This window comes from Lissotriton helveticus, chromosome 6 (assembly GCF_964261635.1).
Source record: "Lissotriton helveticus chromosome 6, aLisHel1.1, whole genome shotgun sequence".
Lineage (NCBI taxonomy): Eukaryota > Metazoa > Chordata > Amphibia > Caudata > Salamandridae > Lissotriton > Lissotriton helveticus.
The window spans coordinates 997654908-997668565 of NC_136067.1; the positions used below are offsets into that span (position 1 = coordinate 997654908).

At 43.6% G+C, this 13658-nt stretch overlaps 1 protein-coding gene across 2 annotated transcripts in view; it reads right to left on the bottom strand.

The window, feature by feature from the left end:
* SNX9 (sorting nexin 9) overlaps positions 1 to 13658 on the bottom strand; it is an 884063-nt gene that overhangs the window by 501767 nt on the left and 368638 nt on the right. Inside the window, exon 5 of one of the 2 annotated variants that reach the window (XM_078648635.1) lies at positions 8866 to 8949. The exons of the other annotated variant lie outside the window; for it this stretch is intronic. Within the exon in view, the coding sequence (XP_078504761.1) occupies positions 8866 to 8949 (84 nt within the window). The remainder of the gene's footprint in view (positions 1 to 8865; positions 8950 to 13658) is intronic. 2 annotated transcript variants of the gene reach the window in all.

Genomic DNA, 13658 nt, shown 5'->3' on the forward strand with positions numbered 1-13658 from the left:
CTCTGAATAGGTTCGATCAGCAGAACAACGCCTCTGACAGGACAGCTCAATACTATGTTGATGATTACTATACAGAAGATGAGTATTTGGAGGATAATGGTTGCTAGGACAGCCATAGACAAAGAGAGGGAGTTGTTTCAGTTCCAGTAGATCAGAGTGGAGCTTACGTCGAGGTGATTACATCAGGTGTGTCAGAACCTTTTCTGTTGGATACTGGTGCTACAAAGAGTTCTATCATGCACTCCAAACTCCCTGGCGCACCTTTGTCTGGCGAAAAGAACGTTTCTGTAGGTTTTTCTGGCGCCCCAGTTAGAAATCCGATTTCTGACCCCTTGTCTCTTTCTGTTGGTCCTTGCGAATTCGAAGCACCCCTTATTCTGACAACAGGTTGTGGTGAAAACTTGCTAGGATTGGATTTGTTAAAAAGACTGTATGCGACTTTGTACTGTTCTCCTTCAGGAGTACAACTTACTTTAGGTAAGAAAGTGGTTTCTCCCATGTATTTGTCGAGGGATAAACTTCCAGCAAAATTGTCGTTTCTTCCAGATATCCTTTGGGCCGCTGGTCCTAATGATGTGGGTCTTTTAGAAATACCACCATATGTTGTAACATTAAAATCCAATGTTCAAATGCCACGAATTCCCCAATATAGGATATCTAGTGAGGGTGAAAAAGCCTTGCTAGCGATTGTTTACGAATTGATTGAAAAGGATGTGATTGAAGAAACACGAGGCAACGTTTGCAATAGTCCTGTTCTGCCTGTTTTAAAACAAACTGATCCCTCTCAGCCACCTGTGTACAGATTCGTGATTGACCTTAGAGAGGTGAATAAAATAGTTGTGCCACAATTCCCAGTTGTCCCCGACATTACCACATTATTGACTATGATTCCAGCATCTCCCTCTTGGTTTTCGGTGATTGACCTGAAGAATGCTTTCTTCAGCATCCCGATTGCTGAGGAGAGCAGGGATATTTTTTCCTTCAGTTTAGGAGGTCGCAGCTTCCGCTTTAAACGCGCTCCTCAGGGCTACTGTGAGAGTACATCAATATACAGTCAAGCTCTAAAAACACAGCTTGATACAAATGTTTTACCTAAAGGTGCTACTCTTGTACAGTACACCGATGATTTGCTTATTGCTGCAGATACTGAGGAAATTTGTAAGAAAGCAACGATGTCATTGTTGCGCCATCTGTGTGATTTACATCACAAGGTGTCACTTTCCAAACTGCAATATTGCCGACAAGAAGTGACCTACTTAGGTCACCTCTTATCGAAGGAGGGAAGGAAACTGACCCCGGAAAGAATTCAGGCAATAGCGAAATTGAGCGTGCCAAGAACACAGAGAGAAGTGCGTGCTTTCTTGGGCATTACATCGTACTGTAGACAGTGGATTCCAAATGTTTCGTTATTGGCCAAACCTTTGGTGACATTAACATGTAGAGCCACACCCAATCCCATTCCTTGGTCTGAAGAGTGTCAGAAAAGTTTTTCTGAATTACGCACAGCATTATGTTCGGCTCCTGTGTTAGGTACCCCCAACTACAGTAAGCCTTTCACATTGTATGTCCACGAGAAAGAGGGCTGTGCATTGTCAGTGTTGACTCAGTTGTTTGGAGGTAGGCAGCATCCATGTGCCTATTTTTCGTCGACTTTGGATCTGGTAGCTAGAGCATTGCCAAGTTGTTTAAGAGCCACAGCAGCAGCAGCTGTTTCTATTCGACAGTCTGCTGGTCTAGTAATGAATAATACACTAGTCGTGATGGTCCCACATGCGGTAGACACGTTGTTAAATAGAACCAAGACACAGCACTTAACTAGTGCTCGGTTGTCAGGTTATGAATTAACATTGTTAGCGAGTCATGTGCACATAAAAAGGTGCAATACTTTAAACCTAGCCACATTGTTGCCAATTGTAGAGGAATCAGGTGTCTCAGAACAGCACAATTGTTTTCTCAGAACAGAGGAAGAGACGAAAGGGAGAGTAGATCTATCCGATACTCCTCTTGCTGAATGTGATGGTACATTATGGGTGGATGGTTCATGCTTCAAGCTCCCGAGTGGTGACACGACTGCAGCATATGCTGTCACGACTTTGCATACAATTGTTGAGGCTGCACGTGTGCCACATAATTCAGCTCAAGCAGCAGAATTAATTGCACTCACGAGAGCATGTGTGTTGTCTAAAGGAATGAAAGTGACTATCTACACTGATAGTCAGTATGCATTTGGGGTGGCTCACAGCTTTGGACGATTGTGGAGAGAACGTGGGTTCCTGACTTCGCATGGAGCTAAGATTCAGCATGGTCAGTTGGTGAATGAGCTTCTTGAAGAACTGACCTTGCCTTTGCAAATGGCGATTGTGAAATGTAGTGCTCACAAGAAGGTGACTGATGATGTTGGTCGTGGAAATGCATTTGCTGACGAAATCGCGAAAGAGACTGCAAGGAATGTGATGAGCCGAATATATGTTGCAGGCCCTGCAAGATGGACTGGTGATGTTGGAATGTGTGAAGACACGATAGAGAGTGTGAAGTCCATCCAAGCTGAGGCCACAGAGAAAGAGTTGAGCACGTGGAGAGAAAGTACGGGTAGAATGGATGCAAGTGGTTGCTGGATTGAATTATCAGAGCATCAGAGATGGTTGTTACCCGATGCATATGTGCTTGCAGTGGTTACAATGGCTCATGGAATGGCTCATATCAGCGTAAAAGGGATTTGCGAGTTGTTGGCTCCAGTATGGCAAAACTCAGGAATTCCCAAGTGTGCAGAGAATGTCGTCAAGAATTGCATGGTATGTCTAAAGCACAATCCTGGTAGGGGAACCCCAACTCCAGCTGGTCATTTTGCACCTCCTACGTATCCGTTCGAGGTTTTGCAGCTAGATTTCATTCACATGGAGAGGTGCAACAATTTAAAATACGTACTCGTTGTTGTTTGTGCCTTCTCAAGATGGGTAGAAGCCTATCCCCTAAAAGATAACACTGCTTTGTCCACAGCAAAAGCCCTTGTGAAAGAGTACTTCCCCAGGTTTGGAATGCCTAGAATGGTCTGGTCTGATAATGGAAGTGAATTTGTGGGTCGTGTGATGAAGAGAGTGTGTGAAGGGCTAGGTATTCGACAGAAGTTCCACGCTGCAAATCACCCCCAATCAGCTGGATTAGTAGAATGCTACAACGGCACTTTAAAACTCAAACTGGCCAAAATCCAAGCGAGCACAGGTCTTAAATGGCCTGATGCTCTACCCTTAGCACTCCTGTCCACCAGAATGACTGTGCATTCATGAGTGAAACTTAGCCCTTATGAGATCGTTTTAGGCCGGCCAGCCAACATAGCCAAACAGGTTTGGAGTGCCTAGACCCACTAAGTTCAGAGAGCTTGAACACCCTGTTTTGCTTGATTATCTGTATGAATTGACGGCTAAATTGCGTATTTTGCATCAACAGGTTCACGACACCCTGCCTCCGGTCTCTGAGACTCCGGGACATCAGATAGACCCTGGATCCTGGGTCTTGGTCAAGAATGTTCAGAGAACTAAAAACGACCAGCCCAGGTGGACCGGACCGCACCTCGTCCTTCTTTCCACAAGATCAGCCGTTCGGGTGGAGGGGAAGGCCAACTGGGTCCACGGGATCCATTGTAAGAGAATCCCTTTTCCTCTGCCATATGACCAGTGGGTCCAGAAGGGTGTCGCTGACCCAGACCTTGAAACCGTGCCACGTGTCGTACCCTTCAGTGATGCACGAGTAAAAGGAACATTGACTGAACAGGAGAACAATAAACTTTTCCAACCAACTGTATCACCGTCAATTCCATTGGACACTGCAGAACCTGAACTCTTGTTCCAAGATAACACTATACCAGGAAAACGACGGTACAATTTGAGACCAAGACTTATGGACTAATAAAATCTTTTTTCCTTCCAAGTACTATTTTTTTAAGTGCAGCTCTCCCATCTGAAGAAAACTTGTTCATTTTTGTTTTTCGAACTGCCATCCGGGTTCCGCTGCTAGGGCCGCGATTGCTTAAAGTCTTTGGAGTGCAGCTGACGACGTTAGGTCGGTAGTTCTGGTTGGTCCAAGGGAGTTGCCCTAGACTGACAGAAGCATTCTTTAGCAGAATCAACCTGCCGTCGCGGGCAGCACTTTAGAGAGGATGGAGTTTTCCGAGATGGAGAGACCTGCCAAACCAACGAACTTTAAACGCAAATTATGTAAAGTGATGACAAAGAAAAGTTTTTTAATATTGTGCATTTGTATGTTATTCAGTATGATGATATTTTTAATAAGTTACGCTTTATTCTCTTTTCGTGTAACCTTTGCACCCACTACATCACCCATACCTCCCCCTACTGTTTCCTCTCACTCTTTCCACCCTCTTCCTGACCATGAATCCAATAGGAGATTGGAGTTCATTAATAACTCCTTTGTTCAGCTGTTGCACCAACACCAACTTGTAATGAACACAACTAACTGTTGGGTGTGTGGTCTTATGCCTCACACAACGGATAAAGGTATCCCTTATCTGGTCCTGCCATTCAGTCACAATGGTTCTGCATGGGCCTATAGGACAATGTTCATATATGCACACGAACTCTACCCCCTACGTTCTGTAACAGACAATCCTAGAAAAAGTGCTCTAGTCAAGGGTATAGTAGACATGATTAAGGAAGGTATTTCTTATGAGGCTATCCCGAGAGATGAGACACTAGTATACATAGGATGGAACATGACTGGATATGGAGCTACTCTGAGTGAGAAACAGCAAGCTAAGAGATCTTCCCCGATTTGGATCGTACCCCATCAGGGTCATCTGTGTCTGCAAGGTAAAGGCACGAATCCCAGGGCTCAGTTAGGGAAGAGTATCTGCACTAAAACGTATGTTTTTGCAGCCCAGACTTCCCCCGCGTTTTTAGCAGCTAAGGGTACTTATTTCATCTGCCATGATAGAGCCTATACATGGTTGCCCCCTGACTTTTCGGGCTCATGTTTTGTTTGATTTCTGTTGCCCCCCACCTACACAGCAGCGGCAGATTACCACAGGACACAGATAGTTAGAGGTGTCTTGAGTACAGAAGACACTGCAGGTCAAGAATTTGGGGACTTTGCAAAGGGTTTGCTGCCGTTCTGGGGATCCATGGCTAACATAGCAATATAGGGGCACTAGAAAGTACCCCTAACCATGGCACTGTCGCTATAGAAGCAGAAGTCAATATTCCACTTCCCCATTTTTGAATCCTTATTGGTGATGTTTTTCACTGTTATTCCTCATTTTGTCATATATTCATTCTTTCATCATTCTTCCTCCACTTGCAAGGAAATGCCAATTTCCTGTGCTTCTCATACTCCCGATGGGCCATCCGTGCCTCTGCATTCAAGAATACGTACAAACGCCAATTTCATCTGAAGCAGTTTATTAAAACCCAATGCATTTCGGGCCTCCATGGGCCCTTCGTCAGGGGTAACTGGAAAGATCAATTAATAAAATTAATATACAGTACATCCCGTTATGTAAAAGTAGAACATATTATTTTACATCTTATGCACTCAACCAGCAGTACTGTCCTACAAGTTTGTTCTCAAAGGGCCCCACCATAGTTTCCGCATGTTAATACGGTGGTGTTAATCACTCAAATTTCATCAGTTTGCCTATACACAAACAACGTTTATCCTGTCATACCGCCAATGAACCCATCACATGTCCTCACCCCTCCCCTTCACCCCGTGTGCATCCCGTTACATCCCTCTGGTTAAATCACTCGTTCATCATGCCCAGCTTAAATGCACGTTTACAGAAACAGATTTCCAATGATGCACCATGTTTATACTGTCATACACAAGATTTACCCGAGTAAATGCTTCGTATTAAATAAACTCAGCAACCGCTTTCCTAAGCTCTCTCAGACGTTCTGCCCATGGCAGTAATCACGGAAGGACATGTGATGGGTTCATTGGCGGTAAAATAATATGTTCTACTTTTACATAACGGGATGTACTGTATATTAATTTTTATTAATTGATCTTTCCAATTACCCCTGACGAAGGGCCCATGGAGGCCCGAAATGCATTGGGTTTTAATAAACTGCTTCAGATGAAATTGGCGTTTGTACGTATTCTTGAATGCAGAGGCACGGATGGCCCATCGGGAGTATGAGAAGCACAGGAAATTGGCATTTCCTCGCAAGTGGAGGAAGAATGATGAAAGAATGAATATATGACAAAATGAGGAATAACAGTGAAAAACATTACCAATAAGGATTCAAAAATGGGGAAGTGGAATATTGACTTCTGCTTCTATAGCGACAGTGCCATGGTTAGGGGTACTTTCTAGTGCCCCTATATTGCTATGTTTTACCTCCACGTGTCTTTTGGGCTGGGCACCTTACCATTGAGCACGCTTGGTTTAGTAAAGAAATTTGATTATTGGAGTAAAAAAAAAAAAAAAAAAAAAGGTGTGCAACCTAACCCCACTTGCATGTATGATCCATGGCTAACAGCAGAAACATAAGGCAATTAACAAGGGTAGTTGAGTCCACCGTGATTGAAACTGCTGGTGCCCTTAGTAACTTGACTGCTGAGCTCCAGTCGGATCGACTTATGACCCTTCAGAACAGGGATGCGTTAGATGTCATACTTGCAGACCGAGGTGGGGTATGCAGATTGATCCAATCGAGTTGCTGTGTTTTCATCCCAGATAACGCTCCAACGGTGTACCAGGCCATCTCCAAACTACATAAGATTTCCGAATCTATTCATGTAGATAAAGGAGATTGGTCGTTAATGGGATGGTTCTGGGAACTGATATCCGCCTGGGGATGGAAAGTTCTGATGGTCATTGGGATGGTCTTAGCCATTATTTTCCTGTTCTGTCTATGCGTGCAGTGTGCTCCTGCAATATGTGGCATTTGTGTCACATCATGTGTAAGGAAGCCTGTATCAAGAGATGAACTGAGTACTAGAATGATGTTACAGCAACATCTCAATGACTTTAAAAATATAGATCTGGACTCAGATTAACACGAGGATAGATTAATTGCCTATGTAAGGGCAAAAGGAGGGTTTGTGGTTCTGAAAATTCTGGACTCGTGTAATCATTCTGGACTCAAGAATTAAAACTTCGTCGAAACATGACGAATTTGGTATCAAAAGACCGAGAATGACGAGTACACTATGTACAAGCATTCCCAGCATATTCGAGCGACGATTTCACCCCGAAATGACCATTATCGTTTTCATGCCCTGGCTTCCATTTTGTATACGACAGACCATTTTGTGTGTTGCCCTTTACATAGGCCTTAATCCAGCTGAATTCGATCCCAAAAGGACACGTACACCTTAATCGACTTTCCTATGACCTGTGCAAGTTAGAACCATTGCCCCAGGCCGAACTCGTTAGGTCAGTTCCCCTCCCAGTGGCCGAACAAGATAGCATCAAGGATCAACAAGCCATAAAACCATTTTCAGCGCACACACCTGCCGTATCTTGCTCACATCTGTCTCTGCTCTCTTTGCTTCACTTGCTTTATGGTGGGGAGGTGCCCGTTTTATTGGGGGTCCACTGATATCTGATGAAATGTTGGGCCTTGCCGGGTGATTTGTTGTAGGCAGCACGAAGTGAAATATGGACATGTCATCATGACTCTGCTTTTTCTTTGTATTAAAAATATGTCAATGATCTACTGTAAAACCAAGAATGTTTGCCTGAAGCTTAAAATTCTGTATAAGAAGAGAAGCCTGACTTTGTAAATTCGAGCAGTCTCCTGAGAATATACTTCCCCGTGTGTTGTACTTCTAGGACACTTGTTACCTTGGTTGCAGCCAATTAAAATCGATCCTTGACTTCACCTAGAAGACTCTGAGTTTCTGTGGTCTGAATCAGGAAGGACTCGAGGTCTCTGGGTGTACCCTGACACCGCTGGGTTGCCGGTTCTGTGCCGGTTCCTAAAAACCCAGTACCTCAATCAGAAACTAATGCATTTCCGATGTGAACCCCTTTGTCATGAGTAACAGTAATCAATTTGTCAAGTACAGTATTATGAACGGATATGAACCCTATCGGATATTTACCAAATATAAAACCACTTGGAAGGAGAAGAGCCAATAATTTTGGACACATGGTCTGCCTACATTGATAAACAGACCCAACAGGATTTCAGACTGCCCACAGTCTGCAATGTTTACACCACTGTGAATACATTTAACTTTTGGGGGGGCAGGGGATAATTACAGTATAAAACTTTTATATTATAAGGGAACATTGACCAGCAAGTATTACGTGAGAGGGCCTGCACACTGTCCAATGATTACAAAATCTACCACATGAGGCGATCAATTAATCTGATTTAGCTGAAAATCAACATTTATTTTGCTATCATGCTACATTTGAGCAAAATAAAGGTTACATATGTGCCACGTGCTTTTGAAATCGCAATACTACTACAATTAAGTCAACTAGGCAGGTTGTTCCATAGTAAACATTAAAAGCAATAAGGCTGAATACAAACTAGCCATTCGCCAGCATACAGAACAGACACAGAACATAAGCATACCGTAAATGATTACTACAAGCCCCGTCTGGTCTGCCCACTCCATCTATAACACCATAGTTCTCACGTGATGTTCATGTATCCATGCGCTGCGCTTTCGCCCTTTTTAATCCTCAAGCATTGTGTTGCAATTTACATCATTTTAGATAATCTGTTAGCCATCAGACAGTCTAATATCGGATGCTGTATACAAAATCCTACATTGCCAAACAAAAGTGAACCAAAACCAGACAGTCATCAAAGATTCAGGAGAAATAAGGACACAAGAAGCAAGTGCAGTGTTTTATTCCCTCCCACTGTGGTTATTACAGTTGTCCATTACCTGGTCAGGAGAAGACGAAGGTGACTGGCTGCGACTATCTGCATTACCAGTCAGAGCCAGAGACAGAGAAGTGAACTGTTCCACCTTAAAAGCAAGACGTTTGCAGTGAATGAGGAAAAGAGAAGGGAAAGCTGTGACAGAGAAAGAAAGGAACAAAAAAAAAACATGCACTATGGGTCGCCAAGCAAAGAAGTCAATTCATCCCTCAGGGGGCACATCAAATGGCAAGCATACCAAACAAACGGTGCGGTTAATAATGCACATGCAAAAAACACAGATAGAACCATTCACTGTCTGTCACCTCCATGCTCTAATCTTGAAACGCAAACCCTTTTTAGGTCTCACCTGGCATTAGCAGCACGCATGCGCTGCCCTCGCCATGCAAGGGCCTTTTGGAATCAATAAAGTTTCGGAAGGGACTTTAACCCTAGCCCATGTTTTCAATTAGCACGCGTCATTGTTTATGTTAAAAGCTGGCGCATGATGGAAAATCGTGCTTTTCGGTTACCACCTTGTCCACTTTTAGGATGGCGCATTTGGACAGGCCAACGCCATCTTTCTTTCCTTTAATGAGCGAGTGCGCTCTTGATTCTGATAACGCAGGTTTTATTGCGACCTCCATAAGGCGGGGTAGGCACAGGGCCCTCATCCATGTCACTCAGGCGTTCCCCCAATGAACATACCTCGCTTTCTCAATGGTCTCAAACGGTGATACGCTTCCTGTTTTTTTTTTTTACTGAGCCGGGGGACTTTCCTCGCACGCTGCAAATTCACTTGCGCGGTCCGCTTCGGCCTCGCTTTAAGGCGGCATTGGCAAGGTGGCCTCATCCATGTCACTCAGGCGTTCCCCCAATGACCAAGCCTCGCTTTCTTAAAAGTCTCAAACGGCGATGCGCTTCCGTCATCTAAGGTCCAGGACCTTCATGTTACTAGCACCACGTTGTACCTCATGAACCTGCCTTGAGGTTTCTGTCTAGCTTTACTCTAGTTAGTTCTCACTTCTTTGTCTGTATTGTTTACAACCTTTCTTTGTTTGGGGCACTTTCTACAGCTCTCTCTGCCCACTGCTCGACTTCGTCGGCGCTGCCGAGCTTTGTAATATAAGCGCTCCGAAAGCAAGTTCTAACTAAAGATAGCTGCACCTCCTTGTGAATGGTGCTACAGTTTTTGTGTTGACAGCATCACGAGTGCCTTGAAGTGGCCGCGTGGTGTCACGTTGAAAATATGCAAAGCGCTTTAACACATACACAATCTGTGTTGAGAAGCAACACCACCTTTTAAAGGATTTGTCATAAAGTCAGTCTTCCAAGCACATCCGGCCCACTGAGTAAGTGCAGCACTTCTCTATCTTCTTTCTAATATTTGTAAACTCACAGCTTGTGTGCTGCATAGCTAACCACTTATATGGTCCCAAAGGCGAGATCTAATGTCTATGCCAATGCTTGTCTAAGTAGCTGGAGCAGGACAAAGGTACGAATACGGAGCATGCGGAGCAGGACCTGAAAAATGGACCAGGATGAAAAACATAGAAGACACAGAGAAAGAAATAAATAGCTACGAAATGTGATTAAAGTGCAAATACATAGAAAAAATAAATGAAAGTGGCCAGATTAAAAAAGCAGTCGTATAGGAATGATTAGGATTTTTAAGAAAGTTCAAAATATGTTTCTTTAACTTTTACCATTTCTCTATGTTAAGGCTTTCTTTTTTCCAAGCATGGCTCTGAAAATGTGGGTTGTTTTGTTCCCGTTACCAAACCTGTCATTAATACATCTGGTTCATCCAGTGATAGTTTTAAAAGTACATATATTTTAGGGAAAGTAATGGAACTTTTTGTGAATATCACAAAGTTACTACACTATCATGTTCACACGATTTACAACGACCATTTCCCTAGGGTACACCCAGGGGTTTAAGTGGGGTGAAAAAACTGGAGGTGGGTCTCTCAATGGGCATGGCCATTGTTATTAAGGGCGTGGCTTAAAAACACCTGAACTAAAAATCTGTGCGGAGCACAGTATGCCGCCCGACTTTTATTTTGCTGTTTCTATCATTGCATCCAGATATGATACAAGTAACATCATACCTATAACAAGTTAGAACTATTGGCTTTGTCAATAGTTGTTAGTTGCAAACGATAAATAGGCAGCAACTATGGCTTGTATATAATATTGAAAAAGGTTCCACTTAAAGCTCTGGTGACAACACGACAATGTTGCTGCTCCTGAGTTTCAGAAAGAGAAGGGAAATCCAGAGAGAAAACTAATCTCTTTAAAGTATATGGGCATGCCTGTATCTTGAAGGTACTGATGTACGTGTGTACTATGCACTATAGGGAATACCATGCCCTTACATACAGATGCATGATAATTGCGTGCTGAATAAAGCACGGAGCATGCCCAAGAAACTGCCCCTTGCTTTGAGACTTGAGGAGGCCGTGCGAGCCCCCCATTGGTGACCTACGCTAAGCCCCGATATGCCCATAGCCCCACACAACCCCAGTGAGTGATGGCCCTAGTACCTGTCAATTCTTCAGGTGGCCCCCCATGTGAGTGGGGTGGTTCTTCAGTCGCCGTACCTGCATTAGAAACAAGACATCCAATAAAACCCTGCCCCCTCTCATATATAAATATGAATTCACTGCAATGGGACTGGGGGCCTAAATGCCCCCACGCAATCAAGGACAGGCTGATTACCATTTGCTAGAAGTAGGTCGCTCCCAACCTTCTTGTAAGGAGTTGGGTGAGGCAAATACTAGGCTAATTATTCCAGTGCTAAGTCGATGATGACTGAAAGCTGTTTACTATTCATCCCGACCACCTCGGCCTCCCAGGCCTACACACTGACCTCAATGTTTTCTTCCTGCGAAGATACTTCCAAATATGTCATGAAGTCTCGTGTAATCTGAAAGAAGACCATGTAATGTATGTAGCAGATTCCAATCTCCTTGACTATGGATGTGTCCTTCCAGTGAGCTCATGTGGGTTGGGAATATACCATTTACGAAGTATTATCTTTCTACCTGTGTTTGGTGCATAGTGTAAACATGCATACTTACTTTTCTCTTGTACACGCTGCTTGCTACCCTTTACATTGGTACTTGCAAAACAGCCGCCAAAGCATGTGTAACATTTGTTCAAGTAGAGAGGTCCTCCATTTCTTGCGAAATAGAAACTCTACGTGCACTAGTACGCTTTTGTAACTTTGCACGAATGCCCTCCTTACACCTGTAAAGCACTGTTTGCTACCACTTGAATTAATTGCTCACTCTTGCCACTTCCTAATTCGCTTTATAATGTGTTCACTTCTAGTGCTCTCATGATCAGTTCTGTTCCTATTGTGAGGCGCAAAGACACCTTCCGGTACGTCAGTGTAAATGAAGGCATAACAAGAGTGTATACATGGTTTAACTGCAGCGGGATGTGGCGCGTCAATAAAAGACTCTAACCCGTTTCCCCCGCAACCGGGTCGACCGCTTTCGCAGTAAGGCCCCATCATCTCTGATTAAAACGAGTGCCAAAACGCTGTCATGCCTGGTCCAGATGGCCAACCGAACACCAGTTTGCTGCCTAAAAGTCCGTTAAATGACTTGCCTCCCTTGCAGCCAGGCACCACTGAAGCCGCTGGCACTGGCTATGTCCAACTCTGAAAACGCTAAAAGCGGGCCAAAACCTTAGGTGTATGACGTCATGTCGTAATTTCTCCACTGGTGAGAAATGAGCAGTGTGAGCAAGCGCACATCGATGTGCCTCTGTCACAGCAGTCCGGAAAAAAAACAGACCGCCCGTGCCAGGGCTCAAAACAGAGCCCAATAGAGACCAGTTTCGAGCCCCCCTTTAAAAAAACTGCCGGTGCTCAGAACCATTGAGACCCGGCCCACTTAAAGCCTTGGGTACACCCACTACTCCTTAACCCCTTAACTGCTGGGCATTTTCTCCCCAGTGCTGAGACCTTAATTGTCTATTTGAAGTAGTTCACACTCAAGTCACCATCTTTCCAGCTTTTAGGAACATGCAGAGCTGAAACAATTTTTTTTACCCCTGTTTTGACATTTTTCAAAGAGGTTGCCAATTTTTCCTATTTTAAGTGCTTTCAACCTACTACCAGTTTGTGGTGAAAATCAGTGTAAAACTCATGGGTGATCCAAAAAGGCTAATTATTTCTAATAAGTAGGTAACATTCCAAATTCATCAAGGGGTCATATGTGTAGATCCCTCAAAGTGTTCCCAAATAAACTAACTGTTCAAATAAAGAAATATTGAAAGTGAGTAGGAAAAAACTGCCATTTATGACAATGTTTTCAGCTGTAACTATTTGTCACAATGGCCGAACTACAAACGCAATGTACCATTATGTTTGCTAGACTCTTTTGGTTGTGGGGATATATAGAGTTTGTAGGTTCTCCAAGAACCCGAGGTACCCAGAGCCAACAACTGAGCTGCATAGTACAATTTATTTTTATTGTGTATATACTAATTCATATGGTGAAACATATTGAGTGAAAAATAGGTATCAAAGTAACCTATGATTTTTATATAATGGGCACAAGATATGCAGTTTAGGAGCAGTGGTTAATTGTACATTTCTGAATTTGCGGATACGCGTACAAGCATGATTTAGAGGGTATATTTTCAAATGTCTTCATTCTTACACACTGGTTTAGATTAGGAAGGCACAAATGCAGCGACATCCAATTGGCAAAAACAAATATTCTACTATTCTATGCTCCCACATGTCTTCTGATGGAAATGACACCTCACTTGCGTGGGTAGGCATAGGGCTTGTGACCGGAA